Source organism: Elephas maximus, chromosome X, assembly GCF_024166365.1.
Source record: "Elephas maximus indicus isolate mEleMax1 chromosome X, mEleMax1 primary haplotype, whole genome shotgun sequence".
In the NCBI taxonomy this organism is placed as follows: Eukaryota; Metazoa; Chordata; class Mammalia; order Proboscidea; family Elephantidae; genus Elephas; species Elephas maximus.
The window spans coordinates 4,094,038-4,120,931 of record NC_064846.1 but is presented as its reverse complement, the minus strand read 5'-3'; the positions used below and the strand labels follow the sequence as shown (position 1 = coordinate 4,120,931).

At 40.8% G+C, this 26,894-nt stretch overlaps 1 protein-coding gene across 2 annotated transcripts in view; it reads right to left on the bottom strand.

Moving 5' to 3' along the window:
- GABRA3 (gamma-aminobutyric acid type A receptor subunit alpha3) overlaps positions 1–26,894 on the bottom strand; it is a 173,721-nt gene that overhangs the window by 30,890 nt on the left and 115,937 nt on the right. For both annotated transcript variants that reach the window (XM_049872781.1, XM_049872782.1), the window contains exons 5-6: positions 10,220–10,302; positions 2,784–2,927 (exon numbers count right to left, since the gene is read on the bottom strand). In XM_049872781.1, coding sequence (XP_049728738.1) covers positions 2,784–2,927; positions 10,220–10,302 — 227 coding nt within the window. The remainder of the gene's footprint in view (positions 1–2,783; positions 2,928–10,219; positions 10,303–26,894) is intronic.

Sequence of the window (26,894 nt, the reverse complement as noted above, 5' to 3'; positions counted from 1 at the left end):
CAAAATGATAAATGGAAATAGACGGTCTTTGCAGTGTCACTTATAGCATTAAAATGCAGAAACTAACAGTAGATAATTGCTTAAATAGATGATCCATACACATGAGTGCATTAAAAGTGAAGATATTATTTTCCTGAGTTTCCCAATGAAATGCTACATTTCCTTGTAATAACAACACATATCACATCATTGTTGAGAATGCCCGGCCTTGGAGGAGGGCATTTTAAATATATGTTTTGTTTTTTTTTTTTTTAAGTAACTAGCACAGGTAATAATGAATGTGTGTCCATTCTAACTGTACCAAAACCGTCAAAGGAGATTTTTCGAGATCATGGAGAGACAGAGTGATTTAATTTCCATCTTTTGCTTCTCTGTGTGGTCGAATTTTTCCAGCATAAACTGTGAACTGCCTGTGTGGTAAAGACTAAACATTGATTCAACCGAACAAAACAGGAGCTGGGGCTGCTTGGAGAATGAATGAATGGGAAGAGGGAGCAGAGGCCGTGGCCACGGTGAGAATCCAGGTGGCTAAGGGGAGACCCAGGGTAGCTAGAGGCCCAGCCATGTGGGCTGAGAGGGCCACGCATGCTGTGCCGGAGGGCAGGGGCAGGCAGGTACATGGCAGGGCAGCAGGGGACACTGCACTGGAACGCTGGGAGCAGGAGGCCGATTTCACAGGAGGGCCAAACAACAGAAGAGCCTAAAAGTAACTGGGAGGAATTGGAAGTGACGGGGCCGTTGATGGTTTCTGCTTGCTGGGGGAGAGTAGACCAATGATCAGGTTGGGAGGACAGTCCCGCCCTCGGCTCGCCACCCACATCAAGTCAATGAGACCGGTGTAGAGAAGAGTATAGTCAAGGATATGGTAAAGACCCCATGCTACTCACAGTGCTCACATCTTGCTAAACCGCTCGGCTCTAAGGGCCTGAGACACAGCAGGCTGCAGTCTGAATGGATTATTATAAAGATGTGAATATGCGCTCTCAACACAGCCTTGGGATGCATGCTTTGCTCTTAGAGAGAGAGACAGAGAAAGAACACATAGGCCATGCTACCTGGGTACCAGGGGAAGGCTGTTAACAGATGGGGAGGGCTCATCCGTATTCATGGCATCAGAGCTAGGCTTTCCTAAGGCTGTAATTGGCCCAAGTGGATTCAGGCAGCTTCGGGCTCAGCCTCCTGAGCCTACCATAAGCCTGTGCCCCCAGGCCCCCTCTTTGTCTGCTGGTGCCCAGCCTGCCCCAGGGCTATCCCCAAGGGACAGAGAAGGGGGCTGCTCTGAGTGTGGCTGTTCACAGAGATGATGCAAGAAGATCTGTGTACTGAGACTGCTGCCTTCTGGAATTTAGGGCCACCAGGATCTGAGCACCAGCAGGCTGACTCTGACTAACTCTGCACACGACAGAAGTGAATACTCAGGGCCAAGTGACAGGGTCCGGTAGCCCAGGCACACCCACCACTGGCCACTCAGCTGCCTCCTCTAGACTTGGAGCATTTGGTGTCAGCAGCCAACAATCACCTACTAAAGGGAGGGGACACTTCTGACTTCCCCCAGTTCCCCAGTGCTTGCCCGGGGGGCTCTGCCTGGTCCAGTCACCAGTCTCAAGCACAGGGCTCCAGAACACCACCACAGGACAGTGGCCTCGCCCACCATGCAGCCCTGGGCTCTCTGACCCACCGGAGCCCTAACCTACTGCTCGCACTCCCGCCACATGCCGTGCCCTCCCATGCTTTTGGCTTGTGACATCTCGGTATTGCCTTTGTCAAGATCAGCTTTTCCACACACCTCATTACAAATCTCTAAATCCTTCTTATCCTTCAAATCCATTTCAAAAGCCACCATTTTCAGATACCCTCCCCTGGTCCTAGGGTGGAAAGAGAACAGAGGAGGGAGGCAGACAAGGTGACAGACTATGACATCACAAGGAGAGGGAACAGCATGTGTCCAGATAATAAAACAAAAGGGCAAGAGAACCTTTCTGCATTTGTAATTGTGGATGCTGAGGTTTTTTTTCACTGAGACAAGTGTTGCTGGAGGATTAATGTCGAGAGCTCCCAGCCTTTCACAGCAAAAATTAGTGTAAGAGATGTAGACACCAGGATAGACCCCATTTTGCCAAATGCTCTAAAGTTAGTTGGGATTCAGGTGCCTCCTTCCTCAGGCCCATGCAACTGGTCGGTTTCCAAATGGACAGAATTTAAGGCTGCAAAACAAGTCTCTAGGTTCCATTTTTCAATACCCAAGGATTAGCCATTAAAAGAACTCTGCAGGCTTTGCCAGGCAAGCTTGTTTCTGAGGTGGGTGATCCACTTAAGAAAATAATCCCATGGCTTATCCCCAGATCTGGCTGTGTGCCTGACCCCTCCTGGGGTTATTAAATTGCCACCTCAGCACCGGCTGAGTTAAGCAAATGTCTTAGTGAAACCTTCAGAATCAAAGTTCATCTTTCTCACCATTATGGCCTCCCTCTTCCTTCTCTTCTACCACACCTCAACCCTAATGCACTTGACCTTCTGCCCCACTAGATGGGCTGGGCATCATGTAAGAGCAGGGGCTTGGGATCCAGTCTGACTGGTTTCCGCTCTGGGCTCTGCCATTGTAAAGCTGTGATTTGAGGCATTTCAGGCATTACTGAACTTCTCTAGCCTCCGTTTTCTCAGGAAAATAGTATCTACATCACAAGGCTTTTCTGAGGATTAAATAAGTTATTACATGGAAAGCACAGTGGCTGGCATACGGTAAAACCCACCAAAATGTTTGTTAAATAAAAAAAAATAAATACCTGTACTAGACCGGATTACTTCTGTCCCAACAACATGGCCCAGCAAGTCATACTGGTTCAGGCGAGAGCCGTCCTGTGCCACTTCCACAGATTTGTTCTTCCCAAGAGTCCAAGAATAAACTACTTCAGCTGTTGTATAGGCATCTAAAGCAGAGAAGGGTCAAGAAGAAGTTGAGGGGAAGGACAACAATTACCCTTGCTACTAAACTTACATGAGATTGAAAAACAATTTCCATCCCCAAAGAGTTCTGGATATGTGCTCTGTCTTCAACTAAAGTGCATTTATCCATCTGTCTAATAAACTTTCACTGAACTACTACTACAGTGTACGCTGGGTACACAGAAATGAACCTGAGGTGGTCTCTTCTTTCAATGGCTCACAGTCTTCCGCATTGCCAATAAAATTGTTAAAAATTTCCTTCCCTTGGAGCATAGAGAGGAGGGGCAGGGGGAGGAATGGCTAACATATTGTCTAATGCAGACATCACAAACTCAAAAAATACCTGAAGCAGCCAGACAGTGAGGGAGTCAGGCTATTTGTAAGAAAAGTAAACTGCTAAATATGTAATGAAAGTTTCTTTAATTAATTATGGGATAAGCATATGAGATAATGCAAAAATTCTTACTAGTGATATTTGAAATTAAAAAATAAAAAATTTCCAAATTAAAAATAGCAATAACTAATGATTACAATTTTCTTTCGTAATTTATTACCGCTTTCATTCGCAAACCAGACACTTGACACTTTTTTTCTGCCACAGGGCCTTAACGTCCAGCCTTGCAGTTGGAGTTCCAATGTAGAGTACAGTATTTAGTACAGATTAACTTTGACGGGAGCGTGGGCAGAGATATGGTGGGGAAATGAGGAGTGGGGGCTATTGTGTTTTAGTCAGTATCTTAAAAGAAGAGAGTTGCGTATCTATATATTGCCAGATATGGGTTGACCCTTTACACAGTAGATCTGATTTCCTATTTAAACTGAACACCTTGCCCTCACTCAGGCACCCAGGCTCAGAAACGGCAGCTGACCACCATACCATTACCCAGTTCATCCAAGTTTGGTGCTGTCTGTTGTTCATGCCAGTGAGGGTCTCTAGCTCATGGTGGTAACTACTATGTTCATAACATGTTCTATTTAAACCTTTGACTGCAAAGCAAATAATTCCTGGTGAATCTGTCAATGAACAAATGTAAATTCTGTGTCCCTGCAAAACTTGGCATTGTTGGCTATAAGTTTCATAAAAAGTCTGGCATTAAAGCTTACTCACATGTAGTAATTGTGATCTACTACATTAAACTTTTTAGGACTTTAGTCAACATACATAAGTAAGTCATTTCCTGATTTGCTTATAATGGGGCAACACCCCTAAACAATCTTTGTTCGCATCAAAATTCCCATTAACATCATGAAAAAAATATACATAACTCTATGATATCTGTGGAGCCCTGGTGGTGCAGTGGTTAAAGCACTGAGCTGCTAACTGAAAGGTCGGCGGTTGAAACCTACCAGAGGCTCTGAGGGAGAAAGATGTGGTAGACTGCTCCTTTAAAGATTTACAGCCTTGTAAATTTACAGCCTGCCCTATAGGGTCTCTATGAGTTGGAATTGCCTCAACGGCAGTGGGTTTGGATGATATTATGTATATATCTATGCCCTCATAAACTGCAAAAAAAGAATGCCGCAGGAAACAACTTTTCCAAATAACTTGCCCTGTATACAGTCTCAGTCATTTCTTCAACACATTGAAAACAGTACTTCTAGTTAGACACATAACTTTTGCTGCAATTAATAGTTTTTTTAAAATGAATATGGCATCTCTAAAATGTTTTGATGTCTGGGAAGCCTTTTTTTTTTTTTTAACTGAGTGAATAACTGGGTTTCCCAGCAGCAACATTTATTGTGTCTCCATCCAAACACAAAACCTGTTGAACTTTCAGTCTGTTTTTTCCAAGTTAATTAATATTTTCATTGTACACCTTCTCTATATAGCAATCACAGTTTTTCTTTTTTTACAGTGGATTGCATAATTCTGGTATCTGGAATTTTATTTTTTAAACAAAGGCATACTTTGTACACATAGGAAAGATGTAGACATATCTATAAGGAAATGTAAATTCTATCTTTTTTGAAAACCACAGTCACCTCTATCTTTTTTTTTTTTTTTCAATTTTGATAGCTATAGGTACAAGAACAATTTCACTTTCCCTTTAACTCTACTGGGAGCCCTTAATTATACTATAAGTAAAACAGGAGTTCAAGTAAGTTGATTAATGGCAACTGACATTGGACCTCGTTTTCAGGGAGAGAATAGAAAATGATAGGGATTGTAGGAAATGCCCATCTTCTAGGGACAGCCACTACTCAGCTCCAGTTGATTGTGGGAACTTGTCCCAGTGTTGTCAAATCTTTCGATTTCATAAAATAATGAAAAATCCACATTTTATATGAAATCTTCCAAATGTCAAGTCTAGGCAGGTAATTTTTAAAAGTTGTAAATACTATACAGGTCAAACAAATCACACCTACAAACCATCAATTTGCAGCCTGTGGCCTAGAAACTTCTGCCCAGAGATGGCTATGGTCCTTTGTGGTTCAGCCTTTGAAACAAAGCATCCTCTGCTACCTGTGGGAACTCTAGGGCTCCCGAGTGGAAATGTAGGTCTTTAAACTACTATTACTAAGAAGAAAGGGAAATCTCCTCAGGATTCTTCTCACACCTTACCTAAATTTATTCGAAGGCCACTATGTGAGGACCATCATAGGACTATTAGTGAAATTACCTTTATGTCAGCAGTTCAGGATATTTTTTTTTAATTCTTAACTATAAACTGCATGGAATACTGGAAACATTATTCTAGAAACAGAAATCCTGGGGCCAAGTCAATAAATAGTTGAATAAGAGAATGAAGAGAGGACAGATACCTGATTTCACAAGGCCCTTGTCCTCTCATTTTTCCCAATGCTTTCCATCTTTAGTACATATGCTTGGAATTCCTCTATGCCTAATTAGAGAACCCCCTATATAGGTCTTCTTAACTTTGCTCTTCAGGCAGTTGTAACTCCCTATGTTTAAAGGGCAATGCAACATTCCACCCAAGAATCTACCCAAGAATTTGACAGTGTAAACACTAGAACAGAAATCTGCTCAGGGACAGAGTGGATGATGGAAGATGGAAGATGTTTTCTACCCCTAAAAGAGAAGTGGAATTTCTTGCATGATCTCTTAACATAAATAGACTAGGTGGAGCAGACAACACTGAATATTAGCCCTAGGAATTCTAACTTTTTTTCCAAGTGCAGAAGTGACAATAAATTGTGCAGCTACTAGTAAGTACCTCAGAAACCATCAGGCCAAGAGTACCAACCCGCTGTACGCAAAAAGCAATGGTTTTATTTCTTTGACAACAAATATGGGAGCAGAGGGATTCGTGGAGGAAAAAAAAAACTCCCTTTTCATAAGATGGAGATCAAAGCACGAGCTAATGAAGGAAGAGAAGGAAGAAGGAAATTAAAAAACAAATTGAAAACTACTTGATTGGTTGTCTGCTCAGAGCCACACTTTGTACTGGTAGACAAAGGTTAATCAGGTGCAGTGATCACCTTCAGGGAGCCCACAGTCTATTGGGGGAGACAGAAAGAACACAGTCATTATAGTACAAGTCTGAATGTGAGAAACATGCACACAAGTGGAACAAAAGCAAGTGTTTGGCAAAAACACAGGTGAGTGTTATTACTCCTGCTCAGAGTGGGATGTTGAAGAAGGAATCATAATTCATATGATACTAGAAGATGAGGTCACCTTCAGTAGGTGAAAGAACATTCCTAGCAAAGGAACAATGCAGCAAAGGCAAGTGTTAAGGGAATTAATGGTATCACTGAACTGTCAGGCAAGAGAGAAGCTGAGGCAATATCATAAAATATCTTAATGGCTCACATTAAGAAATAAGGGCTTTAGTCCATAGGCTGTAAGGAGTTGTGCATGTACCTGAAGAAGAGAGATGATATGGCTTGATGTATGCTTTAGAAGAGTAACTCTTGCTGCAGCATGGATGACAGACTGGAGAACAAAACTGAAGCCAAGACAGCAGTTAAAAGACCACCACAATGTTTGGTGTGAGTGACACTCAGGAAATAATATATGTAGTTGACAGTGGGCTGAATTGAGTTGGGCAGAGAGGAGATTTCAGAAGCAGAGCAAACTACAAGTCATGGCTTTTCATGATGGTTAAGAGAGGAAAGAAGAAGGGGCTCTAGATGACCCTGAGATTGTAGCTTTTGCAAGCACATGAATCATGATGGAATTCATTCACCTGTGGGGAACAGAACTTTAGACCTTTTTCTTCTCTCATTTTCAGCTTCCCTCAGCTTCTTTCCCTCTCCTTCTCAGTTCCAATCATTCCATTTTCATGGGGGAGGGGGGCGGCGGGTAACAGTAAGGTAGTGTTCTGAATACTGCAAAAAAGATATCTACCAGAAAATTAGACCTTTTGCACTCCTAGAATGGCTCCCTCAACATATTCCCTATGGGTTATTATGGTATAAGCATTTCCTTACCTTTAGTAGCTTTACCAAATGTCCCCTTCTCTTAAACAAGCCCTGGTATGTGTCAGGCCCCAGGAAAATGGTGAGTAAAAAACAATCCTACCACAACAGTACCAATGGAAAAGCATTCCATTTGAACTCATTTTGTCAGAGACTGATTGACTGCTTGCTTGATTGCTTCGGTCAGTCATCCATTCAGCAAATATTAAGGCACTGTATTAGATAGTGAAGGTACAAAGGTCATGAGACATTTGAGGTCCTATTCCCCCACTGAGCTTACAGTTGCAGGAAAGCATGACAATAAACAAACAAATAAAGAAGATACGAGATAATGGTAGGTACTCTGAAGAAAAGAAAATGGAGTCACGGGGGTGAGGCAGGGTTTCATTAGACAGTGAAGAAAGAAGCCCTCTCTGAGGGGTTGGGTTTTAAACTTGAAACTTGAAAAATGAGAAATAGCCAGTTGTACAAAAGCTTCAAAGTGGGAAAGACCCTGTGGTGTTCTAGGAACTGTCAGAAGACCAATGTAAAGAGGAGAGGGATATGAGATGAGATTCAATAGGTAAGTAGCCATCAAAATGCAGGATCTAAACCAAGTCAGGAGATGCAGAAGAAGGCTTTAGAGAAAAGATAATCAGTTTCGTTTGGATATAATTAGTAAAAATACATTATGAATTGTACTGTGTCCCTCAAAAAGATATGTTGAAGTCCTAACCCCTGGTCATGTGGACATGACCTTATTTGGAAATAGGGTCTTTGAAGATACTATCAGTTAACACGAGGTCACACTGGAGGAGAAAATGAAAAACAAACAAACAAACAACATTGCCATAGAGTCTATTTCCACTCATAGCAACCCTATAGGACGGGGTAGAACTGTCCCATAGAGTTTCCAAAGAGCAGCTGATGGATTTGAACTGCCAACCTTTTGGTTAACAGCCATAGCTCTTAACCACTGCACCACCAGGGCTCCTACTGGAGTAGAAACCCCCAAAAAACCAAACCTGTTGCTGTTGAGTCGATTCTGACTCATAGCTACCCTACAGGATGGAATAGAACTGTCCCATAGGGTTTCCAAGGAGTGGCTATTAGGGTGGGTCTTAATTCTATCTAACCCCATGAGTAGTATTTTACAAAAGAGGAGAAGAGTCAAAGGGAGGTGGAAGAAGGATGGCCATGTGACTAAGGAGGCAGATGCAAGCCAAGGAATGCCAAGGATTGCCGGGGGTCCCCAAAAACTAGGACAGAAGCATGGACCAGTTTCTCTCTCAGAGCCCTAGGAAGAAGTCACCACAACTGATACCCTAATTTGGACTTCTAACCTCCAGAACTGTGAGATAATCAATTTGCCTTCTTTAAAGCCACCTCCTTTGTGGTCATTTCTTAAGGTTGCCTTAGGAAGCTACACAATCCAAGACAATCCAAGGATTCTGATGGACCCGGCAACTACAGCCTTAAGGTTGGTATATATTTGGAACAAAATGGAAACAGACACTGTACAGTTTTATAGCTAAATGAAATAATTGCATTTATTAGGGCTTTTAATTATCCAAAGCGAAAGAACAAGTTACAGTCACTAGTTAACGGCAAATCAGGACAAGACTTTAGATTTATAGCATGAGGTGGTGGAGAGAATACTGAACTCCAAATATAAATACATATAAACCCATTGCCGTCAAGTTGATTCTGACTCACAGCGACCCTACAGGACAGAATAGAACTGCCCCATACAGTTTCCAAGGAGCGCCTGCCTGGTGGATTTGAACTGCCAATTTGATTAGCAGCCATAGCTCTTAACCACTACACCACCAGGGCTCCCCCCCCAAAAAAAATTATATATGTATATAAAAACACTTTCCAGGGTCTTTTACCTGGCTGTTTCTTCTTCTCGGAGTACTATTTCCTCAGATATCTGCATTATACTTTCCTTTACCTTTTTAAAATTTCTGCTCAAATGTTACCTTTCAAAAGAAGCCTATTGTGATCACCCCCCACTTTAAATTGCAATGACAACACCTATCCCCTCTAGGCGTGACTGATCCCCCTTATTCCACAGTACTTTTATTTTTTCCCATGGTGCTTCTCACCTCACAACATACTTTATACTTTACTTTTTTATTCATAGTTGATTTTCTCTTTTGCCATCACCCTCCCCACTATAATATAAACTCCACAAAGGCAAGGTCTTTGTTTTACCTATGGATGCTTTCCAAGCTCCTAGAAGAGGGCCTGGCACACAAGGGGCAATCTGGAAATATTTGACAAATTAATGATTGAAAAAAAAATCACATGTAATTATTTGGGTCTACTGAAATACACTGCCTACCTCAAAATACAGAGCTAAATCTAATGTAGACATAACTAACACAAACCTTGGTATACTCCTTATATGAAACTGCCTCCATTATTCTCAGACTCAGAAGCTCACTCAAATTCTAGTCAATTTTTATTTTTCTAATTCTACTCTTTTTTTTTTTCGGTAAGATTTACAGCTACTGGCCGAGACAATACTCTCCAAAATGAGAAACACTCCAGAGTCTCTTCCAGTCTACCATTCACTGCTGAGAACTGGACAGAGGCGTGTGAGGAGGCAGGTAGAATGGAGATTTAAAAAAATAAAAACACATTCTTTTTGAGGGATCATGTCCTTAGGAAGGAAACCCTGGTGGCGTAGTGGTTAAGTGCTACGGCTGCTAAGCAAGAGGCCAGAAGTTCGAATCCACCAGGCGCTCCGTGGAAACTGTATGGGGCAGTTCTACTCTGTCCTATAGGGTTGCTATGAGTCGGAATCAACTTGATGGCAATGAATTTTTTTTTTTTGAGGGGAAAAATAGGAAGCATGATATTTCTTTTGGAAGAAGACTGGGCAAGCAAAATGTGAGAAAATACGTACAGCTTCCAAACTTCAGTGGACAGGCATGCACATCCATGGGAAAATCTTCCAAATGCATGGGGCACTCAGCATGAATTGTTAACCTAAAAGATAGGAAAAGAGAAAATTAAATTAACCTAAAGCTAATGGTATTAAACACCAGGCTCAGTTCCTATTCACTAGCACTGGCACACGCCTAAGAATTACAGTAGATTTTGTTTAAATTCACTGAGATTTGAGTCTCTAAGATCACAAAGAATGGATTAAATGGACTAAGTACCTCTTCAAGCAACACTCAATATGCAGATTTTTTGATCAGCTCTGAGTCCCACCCTGCCACCTTTAGACAAACAAGTATAACTTCTCTATCCTAACTGTGCAGCCTTAACCAGCTCTCAAGAGCCTAGAAACACCAGGGCACTGACTTATTCAGTCCTGATCACAGTATGGTTATCTCTGAAATTGGGTAGATAATCCTGATTCTTCTCAGCGGAATATCCTGTAAATTAACCAATTTAAAGATTGCGCTGGAGAGGAGAGGTGTATAGAAATAATATCTTTACCCTGATAATAATGACACAAAAGACGGCTCTGCTGCTCACAGCAGATCTTAGAGAACACACACATACACAGTGGAAAATATCAAAGTAATGGAGGACATCGGAGACCTCTGAGGGCAAGTCTGAAGAGCTCATGCCCTCCCAACATGTAGGAGAGACTTGCATGGATTCCTCAGTGGGAATCTGGATGGGGTACGATTGACCATGTCCACACAGGTGGGAGGCCCTGGGAGTAGCATTCCTCCCATCCCACAAGGTGGTCTGGTGTCCTTCTGGCCTCCCTTCCACTTCCCTGCCTCTCAGAAATTGTTTTTAAAGTCTTTATAATGTGCCAGGCCTTGTGCTCACTTACTCTAGTGCATCTGACAGGCTTGGTCCAGGGCCCTAGTGCCTTTTCTTTCTAATGGAGGGAGACTAATAAACATATGTATGCAAACACACATGCACTGTGAAGAAGTACAGGGTACAATGAGAGCTCACAGCCTTGCGCCTGACAAAGAATAAGCCTCACTTCCCCTTTGGTCACTAACATGGAAATTGCAGTCATGCAGTGGAAGTGTGGTAGAGTGGCCAGAGTATGTACTTTGGAATCAGGAAGACCTAGATTTGAATTCCCATCCCACCCTTTCCAGATTGTGAGATCTTCTGGATGCTACTCATTCTTTTTATTCACTGTTGTATCCCCATCATCTAGCACAGTGTTGGGCACGTAGCAGGAATTTAAAAATGCCTGTTGAATGAATGAATATATGAATAAATGCAGTTAAACACCATCTTGAATGGGAGGAACATATGGAAAGAAGTAGAACATGAGGCTGGAAAGGGACATTTTGCAGGGTTTTGAATATTACTTAAAAACCTAAAAATTCCTGGTCTGTCAGATAGAAAGTTTCTTACAGGGGCTACGACAATCTCCTCACAAAAGCCCAGAATGGAGAAGGAGCTTTTCTAGGATCATGAATCTATTTGATGACAAAGCTGAGAGATGAGCTGTCTTGACTTCTAGGCCAGAGCATTTCCCACTTCATGGTACAGGAAAGGGTGCTCCTGAGCAAAGCATTTCTAGGTGAAGTGCTGGCCCAAAGCAGTTAGGTCAGAGGCTAGCAATGCTTGTATATTCTGTTACCTCCCTGACTATGGAAGGGTAAGAAGAGGCTTCTCAGTTGTGGCAAAGGCTTGAATTTTAAGACTTGAGTGACCACTGCTGTTTCTCCAATCTACCTAGAAAACTGAAGCCATGGAAATAAAAAATACTGAGGTGCCTGGATCGGGTGGGTAGTTAGTGGGGGCTTCTCCTGTAAGGTTGTTGGAAGAATGATCCTCAGACCTGGTATCCTCCTGAAGCCTTACTACATCTCTATATAGGCAAGACTGGCCAATGGAGCCTTAGGTAAACATCACATCAATCTGAAGCCAAAATGCATATAGTTTACATTTAAAAAAAAATAAAATGGGTTAAGGTACAATTTACAAATAATAGAATTCACTCTTTTTAATCTTATGGTTCGATGAGTTTTCAACAAATGTACACACCCATGTAACCATCACCAGATCAAAATATACAGCATTTCTATCACCCCAAAACAGTCCCCTCTTGCCCTATGGAGTCAGTCCTCCAGCCCCAAGCCCTGGCCATAAGCAACTACTGGTCTGCTTTCTGTCCCTATAGACTAACTTTGCCTTTCACAGAATTTCATATAAATGATGTCATAGAGTATGTTGAGCATAAGACTTAGGAGATTCATCCATTTAGTTGCTTATATCAGTAGCCCGTCTTTATTTTATTACTAAGTAGCATTCCATTTTATGCAGATGCCAAAATTTATTAATCCATTCACCTGTTAACGGACATTTGGGTTGTTTCCAATTTTTGACTATTATAAATAAAGTTGATACAAACATTTCTGCACAAGTTTTTGTATGGATGCATATGGTTTCATTTCTCTTGTGAAGACCCCTAGGAGTGGAACTTACTATGCTAAGTGCATGTTTAGTTTTTATAAGAACCTGCTAAAACTGTCTCCATTGCATTACCGGCAGGAGAATACGGGCATTCTAGTTATTCCACATCCTTGCCATCACTTGCTTTTGCCAGTCTTTTTAAGTTTTAGCCATTCTAGTAGGTGTGCAGTAGTAACTCGGTATGATTTTTAATTGGTATTTCCATGACAACGAATGATGTTAAACATCCTTCCATATACTTATTGTAGCTTTCCATGAAATGTCTTACAAGTATTTTGTTACATTAATATCTCAGTACTTTGTGTTTTTGATACTATTGTAAACAGCATTTCTTTTTAAATTTTCTTTTCCAATTGTTCATTACTAATTTTTATATAGAATAAGGAAAATCAAAGAAGAGTTGACACCTCCAAATTATGGTGTTGGCGAAGAATATTGAATATACCATGAACTGCCAGAAGAACGAACAAATCTGTCTTGGAAGAAATACAACCAGAATGCTCCTTAGGAGAAAGGATGGTGAGACTGCGTCTAACATACTTTGGACATGTCATCAGAAGGGACCAGCCCTTGAAGAAGGACATCATGCTTGGTAAAGTAGAGGGTCAGCAAAAAAGAGGAAGACCCTCAATGAGATGGATTGACACTGTGGCTGCAACAAGGGGCTCCAACATAGTAATGATTGTGAGGATGGCGCAGGACCGGGCAGTGTTTCATCCTGTTATACATGCCCTTTAACATGTTGAGCAAGTTCCCTTCTATTCCTTTTTGCTAAGAGTTCATATCATAAGTGAGCATTGCAATTTCTTAATGTGTATTTTTCTACATCCGTTGAGCTGATTCTATGGTTTTTTTCCCTCTTTTATTCTATTACATGCTGAATTACATTGATTTTTAAAATGTTAATCCAACCTATATTCCTGACGTAAATAACAGTTGGTAAATGAATTATTCTTTTTTATGTATTGCTAGACTCAAAATCCTAATATTTTGCTAAAAAGGATCTTAGCATGTATATTGATGAGGGCTATAGGTCTATGATTTTCTTTTCATTTAATATCTTTGCTTGATTTTGGTATCAGGATAATACTGACCTCATGAGATGGAAAGTGCTCTGTCTTCTATCTTTTGAAACAGTACATTACCTATCCGTGTCTTTACATTTTTAAATACATTTCTCACAGACATCACATAGTTGAGTCTTCTGTTTTTATTCAATCTGACAACATTTGCCTTTTGATTGGTCTGTTAATCCATTTACATTTAATGTAACTATCGATATAGCTGAATTTAAGTCTATCACCTTGCTATTTGGTTTCCATTCATTGCACCTGTTCTTTGTTCCTGTTTCCCTTATTTCCTGCTTTGTTTTGCATTGACTATTTTTCTTTTTATTAACTTTTATTGAGCTTCAACTGAGCGTTTACAAATCAAGTCAGACTGTCACATATAAGTTTATATACACCTTACTCTGTACTCCCACTTGCTCTCCCCCTAATGAGTCAGCCCTTCCAGTCTCTCCTTTCGCCACAATTTTGCCAGCTTCCAACTCTCTCTATCCTCCCATCCCCCCTCCAGACAGGAGATGCCAACACAGTCTCAAGTGTCCACCTGATATAAATAGCTCACTCTTCATCAGCATCTCTCTCCTACCCACTGTCCAGTCCCTTTCATGTCTGATGAGTTGTCTTCGGGAATGGTTCCTGTCCTGGGCCAACAGAAGGTTTGGGGACCATGACCGCCGGGATTCCTCTAGTCTCAGTCAGACCATTAAGTACGGTCTTTTTGTGAGAATTTGGGGTCTGCATCCCACTGATCTCCTGCTCCCTCAGGGGTTCTCTGTTGTGCTCCCTGTCAGGGCAGTCATCGATTGTGGCCGGGCACCAACTAGTTCTTCTGGTCTCAGGATGATGTAGGTCTCTGGTTCATGTGGCCCTTGCTGTCTCTTGGGCTCTTAGTTATCGTATGACCTTGGTGTTCTTCATTCTCCTTTGCTCCAGGTGGGTTGAGACCAATTGATGCATCTTAGATGGCCGCTTGTTAGCATTTAAGACCCCAGATGCCACATTTCAAAGTGGGATGCAGAATGTTTTCATAATAGAATTATTTTGCCAATTGACTTAGAAGTCCCCTTAAACCATGGTCCCCAAACCCCCGCCCTTGCTCCGCTGACCTTTGAAGCATTCATTTTATCCCGGAAACTTCTTTGCTTTTGTGCATTGACTATTTTTTAATGTTCCATTTTATCTCTTCTATTGGCTCACTAAGTACATTGATTTCTTTCAAATTTTTAACATCAAATTCCCTTGGCCATAGATAGTAGCCTCCTGTGTAGAAATGGGACCCACACAGCAGAAACTCAGAGTTCTTTGGAACCTGGCTCTGATGAGCTATTTCTAGCTGGCCTTTATATCTCCTGGTTATATTGGACCCAATCCATGCCATCCTTTTGGAGCGCTAACAAATTGAGAAGCCGGTCATCAATCACAGTGTCACTCATTCATCCAGTAGCTTTTTCACCTAGACAGGCACTCTTGCTAATAACTTTTCAGGGCCCAGGTACTCCTTGGAACCAGAAGCCCTGCCTAATAAAGCATCAATATGTCTCACTTTCTAGGCAATTACTAAGGAATCCTGTTGGAGAAGTGTCTTGTTGAGGCAATAAATACATGAATTGCCTGGAAGGAATCGTATGATTATAGTCTCCATTTCTCTTTCTCCTCAACCCTTTTTCAGGAAGCACTATCCTAGCAAGAGGCTATCCTTCCTCGGCCATTGTTTCCTAGTGCTGCTTCTCTTGTGTTGATGAGAGTGAGATATCACTGATATGGATGGAACTGTGTCCCCCCTAAAAAGTATAACTTGCATTATGCAGATGACATGACCTTGCTAGCTGAAAGTGAACAGGACTTGAAGCACTTACTAATGAAAATCAAAGACTACAGCCTTCAATATGGATTACACCTCAACATAAAGAAAACAAAAATTCTCACAACTGGACCAACGAGCAACATCATGATAAATGGAGAAAAGATTGAAGTTGTCAAGGATTTCATTTTACTTGGATCCAGAATCAACAGCCATGGAAGCAGCAGTCAAGAAATCAAAAGACCCATTGCACTGGGTAAATCTGCTGCAAAGGACCTCTTTAAAGTGTTGAAGAGCAAAGATGTCACCCTGAAGACTAAGGTGTGCCTGACCCAAGCCATGGTATTTTCAATCACATCATATGCATGTGAAAGCTGGACAATGAATAAGGAAGACCGAAGAAGAGTTGATGCCTTTGAATTGTGGTGTTGGCGAAGAATATTGAATATACTGTGGACTGCCAAAAGAACGAACAAATCTGTCTTGGAAGAAGTGCAGTCAGAATGCTCCTTAGAGCTAAGGATGGCGAGACTGTGCCTTACATACTTTGGACATGTTGTCAGGAGGGATCAGTCCCTGGAGAAGGCCATCATGCTTGGCAGAGTACAGGGTCAGTGGAAAAGAGGAAGACCCTCAACAAGGTGTATTGACACAGTGGCTGCAACAATGAGCTCAAGCATAACAACAATTGTAAGGATGGCGCAAGACCAGGCAGTGTTTCGTTCTGTTGTGCACAGGGTCGCTATGAGTCGGAACCGACTCGATGGCACCTAACAACAACAACAACAACAAAAGGTATGTTGAAGTCCTAACCCCAGATACCAGTCAATGTGACCTTGTTTGGAAATAGGGTCTTTGAAGGTGTTATCAGTTAACATGAGGTCAGCCTGGAGTAGGATGGGTCCGCCAGAGATACTTGGAGCTTCCAAAAGCTAAGAAAGAGGGATGTAACAGGTTCTCAAAGCCTCAGAAAGAATCAACAAGGCCGACACTCTGAGTTTTTACTTCTACAGAACTGTGAGACAGTAAATTTCTGTTCTGATAAGCCACCCAATTTGTGGTACTTTGTTATGGTAGCCCTAGGAAATGAATACACCAGGGAAATGTTTACTGGGAAATTACAGACTTCCATGTGTCTAGGATGGCACAGGAGGTTCATCGTGTAATTACTATCATTATGATAGTCATTGTTAATAACCCATGAGATGCCCACAGCATGCCAAACTTCTAAAGCACATTCACATTGATAATCGTATTCAGGCCTGCTCCTAACATTTGGGAGGCAGAGTCACTGACAGTCTGGAACTAAAGATTGTTTTGGTCCCATTTGCTCCCCATAGTGATCCCATGAGAGACATATTTCAGGCATTATTATTCTGATTTCAGAGACAAGAACTCATGGGGTTAAAGTGACTTGCTCAAGGTCACATAATCAGGAAAGTTGAACCGCACATCCAGTGTTCTTTCTTCATTCAACTATCTTCTATTCATCTGAGGGCAAACGTCTCCTCAGATCCTTTAGGAATCTTTCAGTCACATGAGATATACCCTAATTATCTATGGTTATCTTTGAACAATAAGGTCCCTTGGTGGCACAATTGGTTTGTACTTGACTGCTAACCTAAAAGTTGGTAGCTCGAACCTAGCCACTGGCACCATAGAAGAAAGGCCTGGAGATCCACTTCCATAAACATTACAGCTAAGAAAGTCCTATGGAGCTAAGTTCTGCTCTGTAACACATGGGGTTGCCATGAGTTGAAATTGACTTGATGGCAACAGAATAAAAAATCTTTGAGCAAGAAAGATAGGAAGAGAAGGAGGAAGAATCAAAGATGCAAAGCCAGAATCCCTGCCTTCACAGCTGACTACTGTTAAAGGAGGAGACAGAGAGCACTCATATATGCAGTTAACTATTAACACAGGGCAGGAGTTGAGGATATTAGCCTGAGTACAGTCAGGGTGCTTACTGCTGCAGAGAAGCCTTGAAGGTGTCTTGTAGCTGGTAGCTAGGTGCAGGGTTAGAGGGAGGGCAAGAAGGAAGAACATTAAGGCACAGGAGGTCAGAGAGGGTGTATAGAAGAACCAAGGAAATGAGCACAGCATAGTTTGGCTTGTGAAGTGCCCTGCCCCCACAAACATCTGCTCTCTACTCTGTGCTCTGTGCCTAGGAGGGATGGGTAAGAAGTGGATGGGAAAGAAGATAGGAATGTTATTATAAGTCCGTTCTGCACCTAATCAGAAATCACTACTTTTTACATCTTGTCTTGATAATCTATTTGCTATGGTCTTATTCTCCACATCCCCAGGACTGCTGGGCAGACATAAAGTAATTTCCCCTTGGTATTACTCATAAGAGGCAGTATCTTAGAAATATAAGTAGAAAAAATGAACACAATTTTCTTTATTAAACATTCATGGAATTCTTTCAGTATCCGACACAAAGAGCAGGTTTCTCAATGAAATACATTTCTCTTGTGCCTGGTTCTTTGAGCCATGAAACCCCTTTTATGACTTAAGAATAAAAGGTAGATTGGTAGGATATTACAGACTGGGCTTGATAATTGAATCTTTGTCCAAGACACATGGGAAATTTTGTAAATATCCAAGGAATCACTTAGAGTTTCAAAGATACTTGCCATCTACTTCCAACCTCTTACTGTTTAGAGGGGGAAACTAAAAATAAGAGATGGGCAAAGATTTGCCCAAGAAAACACACTTGGTTTCTGTTGTCAGCCTGGGCTCCTGCTAATACACACCTCTCTTCCAATATTCTTCCTCCAAATACCTAGATGACTAGTTCCTACACTTATTTTAAGTCTTTGCTTAATTACCACCTTCTTATACGAGGCCTACCTCTACCAGGCTACTACCCACCCTCTGTGCAGTAAACCTTACCATGCTCTTTCTTTTGCCATAGCACCTAACATATCATATAATTTTTGCTGTTGTTTTTTTATCATCTATTTTCTTTCTCTCCCATCTATAAGGTTAGGAATTTTTGTCTCCTTTACTCTTTGATGTGTCCAAGAGCCTAGGGCAGCACCTAGTACACTGCACACATTTAATAAATATCTACTGAATTAATGGATGGATGAATGAATGCCTTTTCTTTTCTAAAGGCATTCATTTTCATGGGAACCTTGCAGAGAGGAGGTGTAGGTTTGGCAAGACAGAGTTTAGGTATTGTTGGGCTTTTGTCAAAATAACAATATGATTCCTCAAAAGCATAATATCTCAATCCATAAACAGGCATGTAGTCTCTTTCCTAGAATTTTAGAGCAGGAAGAGCCTTACAGAGAACATCTAGTTTTATCCTCCCATATATTTTACATATGAGAAAACAGAAGGGAAGAAACCTGCCCCAAATCACCCAGAATCTCTTATACAGAGCTGACTATCCAAGTTTCCTGACTCATTGATGTAGTCAGAAAATATTTATTGATCACTTTACTATGTGCCAGGTATTATTCTAAGCAATGTAAGTATAGCAGTGAACACAAGAAGATCATTGCCTTCTTACAGCTTACGTTCAAGGAAGAGAAGACAAAAAAAAAATAAACAAGATAAATACGTAAATTATATAGTATATTAAAAGGTGGTATGTCCCAGGAAGAAAAATTAACATGTGGGTAGAGAGTATTAGGAAGGGATTGCAGGTTTCAGTAGGGTATTCAGGGAAGACCTCACTGAGCAGGTAACATCTGAACAAAGACCTGAAAGAGATGACAGACTGAGACTTGCGGATAGCTGGGTAAAGACCATTCAAAGTAGAGAGAGTAACAAATGTAAAGGCCCTGAAGTAGAATTGTGTCCACTATGTTCAAGGAATAGTGACTAGGCCACTGTGGTGGTAGTGGAGGAATCAAGGGGGACGATTAATAGAAGATGAATTCAAAGAGGAAACTATAGAACATGGACTGGATGGTGTAAGGCCTTCTAGGATATTTTGGCTTTTACTCTGAGTGAAGTGTGGAGGTACTGCAAGGTTTTCAGGAAAGGGGTGACTTGATCTGACTAAAACTGTAGGATTATTCTGGCAGGTATTTTTTTTATGTGGAGAATAAATTGAAGGAGAGCAAGAACAAAAGCAGGGAGGAGAAAGCCAACACACATCATGCTTCAAAATACTCAAAAAAGTAGAGATAGATGGGAACTTTCTCAGTTGATAAGACATCTATGAATAACCCACATCTACATCAATACTTAATAGTGAAAGACAAAAAGGCCAGTGGTTCCAACCCACCAGCTGCTATGCAAGAGAAGGGTGTAGCCGTCTGCTTCGGCAAAGATTTACTGCCTTGGAAACCCTAAGGGACAGTTCTACTCTGTCCTATAGGGGCGCTAGGAGTTGGAATTGACTGGATGGCAATGGGTTTGGGTTTAAGACCAGGATCAAGAGTAGGATGTCTGCTCCCTTTTACTTACCACCGTACTGGAGATTTTATCAAGTGAGAGAAGGAAAACAATGGGGAGTAACTGCTAATGGATATGGAACTTCTTTTTGGGAAATTAAAATGTTCTAAAAATGATCATAGTGATGGCTGCAAAACTGTATGAATATATAAAAATTATAATTGTACACTTTAAAAGGGTCAGTTGTTTGGTATGTAAATCATAATCTCTATAAATCTGATTTTAAAAATAAGGCAGACATTGACAAACTGATTCCAAGGTTCATATGAAAAGGCAAAAACCCAGAATGGCCAATATAATAGTGAAGAAAAGCAAAGTCAGAGGACTGACACTACCTGACTTCAAGACTTATTATAAAGCTACAGTAATCAAGACAGTGTCTGATGAAGGGTTAGACAAAGAGATCAGTGGAACAGAATAGAGGACCCAGAAATAGACGCACACAAATACAGTCAACTGGTCTTTGACAAAGGAGCAAGAGCAATGATGCTGGAGTAAATGGGCATCTGCATAGAAAAAAAATTAATTTAGACACAGAGCTTACATCTTTCATGAAAGTTAACTCCAAATAAATTATAGAACCAAATGTAAGATGCAAAAGTATACCAAAGTCTAGATGATAACATAGGAGAAAATCCAGTCGACTTTGGGTTTCGCGATGACTTTTTAGATACAACACTAAAAGCACGATCCAAGAAAGAAAATAATAAGTTGGACGTTTTTAAGACTAAAAAAATCTGCTCTATGAAAGACACCATTAAGAGAAGGAAAACACAAGCCACACACTGGGAGAAAATATTTGTAAAACATGTATCTAAAATACATGAAGAACTCTTAAAACTCAAAAATAAGAAAACAAACAACTGAATTACAAGATGGACAACAGATCTGAACAGGCAAGTCACCAAAGAAGACATACAGATGAGATGGCAAGTAAGCATATGAAAAGATGCTCAACATCACGTCATTCTAGAATTTCAAGTTAAAATAACTAGATACCACTTCACACCTACTAAAAAAAACAAACTTCTTTTTTTAAATAAAAGAATAGAGTGAGTACCTTCTCTTACCGATTTCAAAACATAGTTTAAAAAACAAAACAAAATCCATTGCTATCAAGTCCATTCCAACTCATGACAAATTCATGTGTTATAGAGTAGAATTGTGCTCCATAGGGTGTTCTTGGCTATAATCTTTACAGAAGCAGATCACCAGGCCTTCCTTCCATGGTGCCACTGGGTGGGTTTGAACCTCCAACCTTTAAGCTTGGAGTCAAGTGCAAACCACTTGTGTCACTCAAGTACTTAAAACATATTATAAAGCTACATTAATTAAGGTAGTGTGGTTTTTGCCTAAGGAAAGACATGTAGATCAGTGGGGGGAAAAAAAATACAAAGTCCTGGAGTAAACTTTCATATGTATGGCAAAGGATTGTTGACAAAGGTGCCAAGGCAATTCAGTGGAGAAAGGACAGCCTTTTCAAAAAAATGGTGCTGGGAGAATTCAATCTCCACATGCAAAAACATAAACCCTTATCTCACATCAAAAGCAAAAATTAACTCAAAATGAATCATATACATAAATATACATAAATTTAAGAGCTAAAATTTCTAAAAGAGAACAGGAGAAAAATTTTGTGATCTTTGGTTAGGCAAAGATTTATTAGATATGACAGCAAAAGCATGATCCGTACAAGAAAAAATATGATAAACAGGGCTTCATCAAAATTCAAAACTTTTGCCCTTCAAAAGACATCATTATAAAAAGGAAAAGACAAGTCACAAAATGGGAGAATATATTTGTGAATCATATATCTGATAAAGAATTTGTATCAAGAATATATATAAATAGCTCCTACAACTCAATACTGAGAAGAAAACCAATTTACAAATGAGCAAAATTTTCAAGTATATTTCATCAAGGAAGATATTACAATGACTAACAAGGACATAAAAAGATGCCCAATATCATTAGTCATTAGAGAAATACAAATCAAAACCACAATGGGCTCCTACTATGTGCCCACTAACCCATTAACCTAACCCATTGTCGTCGAGTGAATTCCAACTCATAGCGACCCTATAGGACAGAGTAGAACTGCCCCACAGGGTTCCCAAGGAAAGGCTAGTGGATTCGAACTGCCTACTTTTTGGTTAGCAGCCAAGCTCTTAACCACTGTGCCACCAGGACCCATGTGCCCACTAAAAAAAAAAAAAAAATTAGGCTGGCTAAAATCAGAAAAATTGACAATATCAAGCATTGCCAAGGAGTCAGAGAAAATAGAACTTCATGCATCACTGCTGGAAATGTGTAACGCTACAGCCCACTTTGGGAAACATTTTGGCATTTTCTTAAAAAGTTAGACATACACTTACCATGTGACCCTGGATCCTGCAGTTCCACTACCCAATAGAAATGAAACATATCCATAGAGACAAATCCACATAAAGATCTGCTTATATATGCATTATTCCCAATAGGCAGAAGGTGGAAATAACCCAAGTGTCCATCGACAGATGAATGTGGTCTATCCATACAATGGAATAGTTTTTGGTAGCAAAGAGAAATGAAGTCCTGATACATGCTACAACATAGATGAACCTTGAAAACATTGTGCTGAGTCAAAGAAACCAGTCATGAAGGACCACATACTGTATGATTCCATTTATATGAAATACCCAGAATAGGCAAATCTGTAAAGACAGAGAGCAGATTAGTGGTTGCCAGGGGCTGCGGGGGAGGGAGGGGGATTGACAGAAATGGGCTCAAGAGAATTTGGGAGGGAGGTGATGGAAATATTCTAAAACTGGATTGTGGTGATGGTTGCACAACTCTGTAAATGTACTAAAAATCATTGAATTGTACACTTAAAACAGCTCGATTTTATGGTGTGTAAAAAAAACCTTTGAAAAGCTGTTATAAAATTTGAAAAAAAGCCAGAGTGGCATTATAGCATAGCCATGAAGAGTGTGGATTCCAAAGCAAGACTGCCAGATTTGAAAGTCAGCTCCACCTCACAGTAGATGTCTGCAAGTTGCTTCAGTTCTCTGTGCCGTGGCCTTGTTAGCTTCCGTCTTCCAGATTCTAACGAAAGTCATGAGGCTGGTATTATGGAGGAGTGATGGTAGATACGGAAGACAAGACGTCGGAGGACTGAGATCCTGGGTACAATAACTGGGTTAACGTCTTGTCCACTGACTCCCAACACACCAGTGATTCTCAACATTTTGTCTGTTTCCTATGGCATGTACTACCCAAGAGTAACATTGCTTTCACCTCAGGCAGAAGGTACATATATCAGAGTCTCAAGGTGGGAAGGGGTATGAGTTAAGGGGGTAAACAATAGAGTTAATATGGTAGTTTGAAAAAGTTTACCCCAGCAATTATGCTATGCTGTCTCCACTGAGTTAAGAATCACTGCTATTGACTTAAAGCTGCTAGGCAAATACAGTAGTTTCTTTTCTACTCTTTTGAAATTGAAACATTATTAGTGACTCAGCTATTTGGTGCCCTTATCTCATTCTCATTGGCAATACCTAAGTACATTTTCAAAATGAGCCCATATATCAGAGATTATTTTAATATGCTATTTCACAATTGTTTTCCATTTTATTATATCACTGTATTTTCTTCACACTTATTATACAGTGTTTTGCATTTTTAGGGATTTTTTCAAGCACATATGTCTCATCTCTTGAACTAGATTGAATACAATATATGAGTCATTTGCTTTTAGATGGCAATCCACCCAACACACTCATCCAAAGAGAAAATTTTTCCAGCTCAGAAGCTATTGCCAGATAGCCTCAGGAAAAGTGATCCTCCTGGAAACTGAGGCTCTGGTCCTCATATCTCGACAATCTCTCTCACCTTACTAAGCCACTTCCCCATTTCTTTACCTTCCTACTACTGCACACTCTAGCACACATCGCTGGCTCAGAATGCCATGGAGCTATGCATGTACCATCTGTACCCTTTAAATGTGCACGTCATACCTCAATTAAAGAGTATTAAAAACTGTAAAATGAATATGAATGAAAATGAATCATCTAGCTCTTAACAACTACCCCACAGGGGGAAAAAAAAAATGAAAACAACTTCTCCTAGATTCTTGCATATAGAATACCAATTGCTTTTTTAAAAATGTGGGCATAAAATAGGAGAAAACTCTAGAGAAAAAAAAGGTTTCTGTAATATTAAAGTCCTAAAGGTTAAGGATCTAAAGTTTATTGAATCTGTGCACTAGTTGTTCCATGAGTAATGTAGGATGCAGCAGCTTAATCTTTGTTGGGGACAAGTGTCTCAGGGCTTCAATAGGAGCTCCATTGTAAGCAATATGTCACCTAGGTCTTTTGGAAGTGGAACAATCTGCTCTGCACTTTGAGGAATGTTTTTTTCTGGAAACCAAAGTGCAGACAACACTGCTTCTGGGGTGGTTGAGGAGCAAGGCAGGCTAATTCTATAGTCATGGAATAAAAGGCAGTGTCTGGGGTTTATGATGGAAAAAGGATAGAAAATCATCCATAGCTATTATCAGTACAATATGCGTCACTTAAAATACCACCAGCAAACACCCAAACCAAGGAGCACATTGGTCACAAGAATCCTATCTTCTGTGGCCTTCACATTAACTCTTCGAGCTGTAGACAAGAGGCTTCAGTACAGTTGAAGCCCCTGAGCTTTTGAATTGCAAGGCCACCATTTTACTGCTGCATTCAGCCTTCATAGGGAGTACATCTGCGTTTTAACAATTACCTCAGACATGTAGCTCCAGCCTCATTTTCTGTCACTCATATTTCCCCCCAAACTTCAGCCATCTGCAAATACTTGTGATTTTACCAGACAAAGCTGTCACGCTTCTGTATCTTTGTACACATTGTTGTTGGTTTTTTTTTTTTCTGCCTAGAATGCCCTTTTCTCTTTATGTGAGCAACAAATTTCCTTCAAGTCTTTATTCAAATATTACCTCTTCCATGACACTTTTTCTGTCCTCTCCAGGCATACTGAATTCCTCCAGCTCACAGAAATCCCAGAGTGCTTTGGACAAACACCTTAGTACTTACCACACAGGATTACCAGTATGTTTATGTGCCTGTCTTCCCCACAGCCACCACCCATCTGTCACTTTGCCTTCCTGTGGTGGCTCGCATGTTGTGATGCTGGAAGCTATGTCACTGGTATTTCAAGAGCAGCAGGGTCAACCATAGTGGATGGATTTCAGTGGAGCTTCCAGACTAAGACAGACTGGGAAGAAAGGCCTGGTGATCTACTTCCAAATATTAGTCAATGAAAATCCCATGGATCACAACAGACTATTGTCCAATATAGTGCTAGAAGATAAACCCCCTAGGTTAGAGGCACTACACAGTAGCTGCAGCAATGAATTCAAACATACCAATGTTTGTGAACATGGTACAAGATCGGACAGTATTTCGTTCTATTATACAGAAGGCTGTCATGAGTCAGAGTCGGCTTGACAGTAACTAAGAACAACTTCCCACAAGACTGTGAAAAACTTGAGAGAAGGGTCTCTGTGTTGTTCGTCATATGACCTCATCCTTAGTACAATGGCTAGCACACAGTAGATCGTGGATAAATGCTTCTTGGTCTAACAAAGAGCTCTGTGAAGTAAGCAGAGCAGATATTTTCAGTCTCATTTCACAGAAAAAGAAAAAGAAACTGAGGCTCCAAGAGGAAAATGTTTCACCCCTGGTTATACTTTCTGATCCAAGCCAGAGTTGGGACTCACATCTGGAGCTCATTCCTATTCTAATGTTCCTTCCATTACAACATAGGTCTTCACTCTATTTAAAATAGATGGGTTCTTTGGAACAAAAGGGCTCTTCTGGTGATCTGTAAATCCCTTGTGTTAGAATGATGGCAGAGTTTTTTCACAAAGTCCATCTGCCTGGAGACCAGCTTCTTGCCTTCAAGAATAAATGCAATATCCTTACTACTTCAAAGCCTTATATTATGCCATCTAGTACAGTGAATGATGCGTCCTATCTTTCCTACCAGCATGTGAGCTCTTGGAGGGCAGAGACTCACATCTCTACACAGAGTGTATCAGAGTACCTTGTGATTGACTAAGAATTTGTACTATTCCTTGCTTCTCACCTCACTGTAAGCTTTCTCAGAGCCCAAAGGAGCCACTCCATCTCTTCTATGCTCTTACTTCTGTTCATTAGAGTGAGGTTCACTAAGTGTGGGTTCATGAGTCAGTTGCTAGCTTAATGAACAAGCAACTACAGGTGGAATCTCCTAGAGCAAAAGCCATTACAAAGAAGGACTATGTGAAGCAAAGCTATCAGTGCTTGGTTGGTCTAACTACATTAAGTCCTATACATCTAACAATCGGGCCCAAATGCATTCCCTGGTTCCTGGCCATTTCAGAGGCACTAGCTATAATGAAAACTCAAGTGCAAGCTCTTTGCATTTTTAAGCAGGAACAGAGGACCCTTACTGGTAACATTTTTAGGGTGTCTGGGCATCATGCAAAACCCTGGTGGCATAGTGGTTAAGTGCTATGGCTGCTAACCAAAGGGTCGGCAGTTCGAATCCACCAGGCGCTCCTTGGAAACTCTATGGGGCAGCTCTGCTCTGTCCTATAGGGTCGCTAGGAGTCGGAATCAACTCGACAGCACTGGGTTTTGGTTTTTTGGGGAGGCATCACGCAGAATTTATCTTTCAAATAATTTCTTTTTCGAACATTCCAAGTCCCTAAGCAAAACTGACCTGATCCTACAATCAAAGCATGAAGGGAGGCACGGTGGTCTGAAGATGACAGCTCCCCTCCTTAACTGGTTCAGAACACTGCTTTCCTTCTGATGATTCAACATGGAGAAACTAGTGCTATTTTCTTTAATTTTCAGCTACTTCTTTAAAAAATGTAA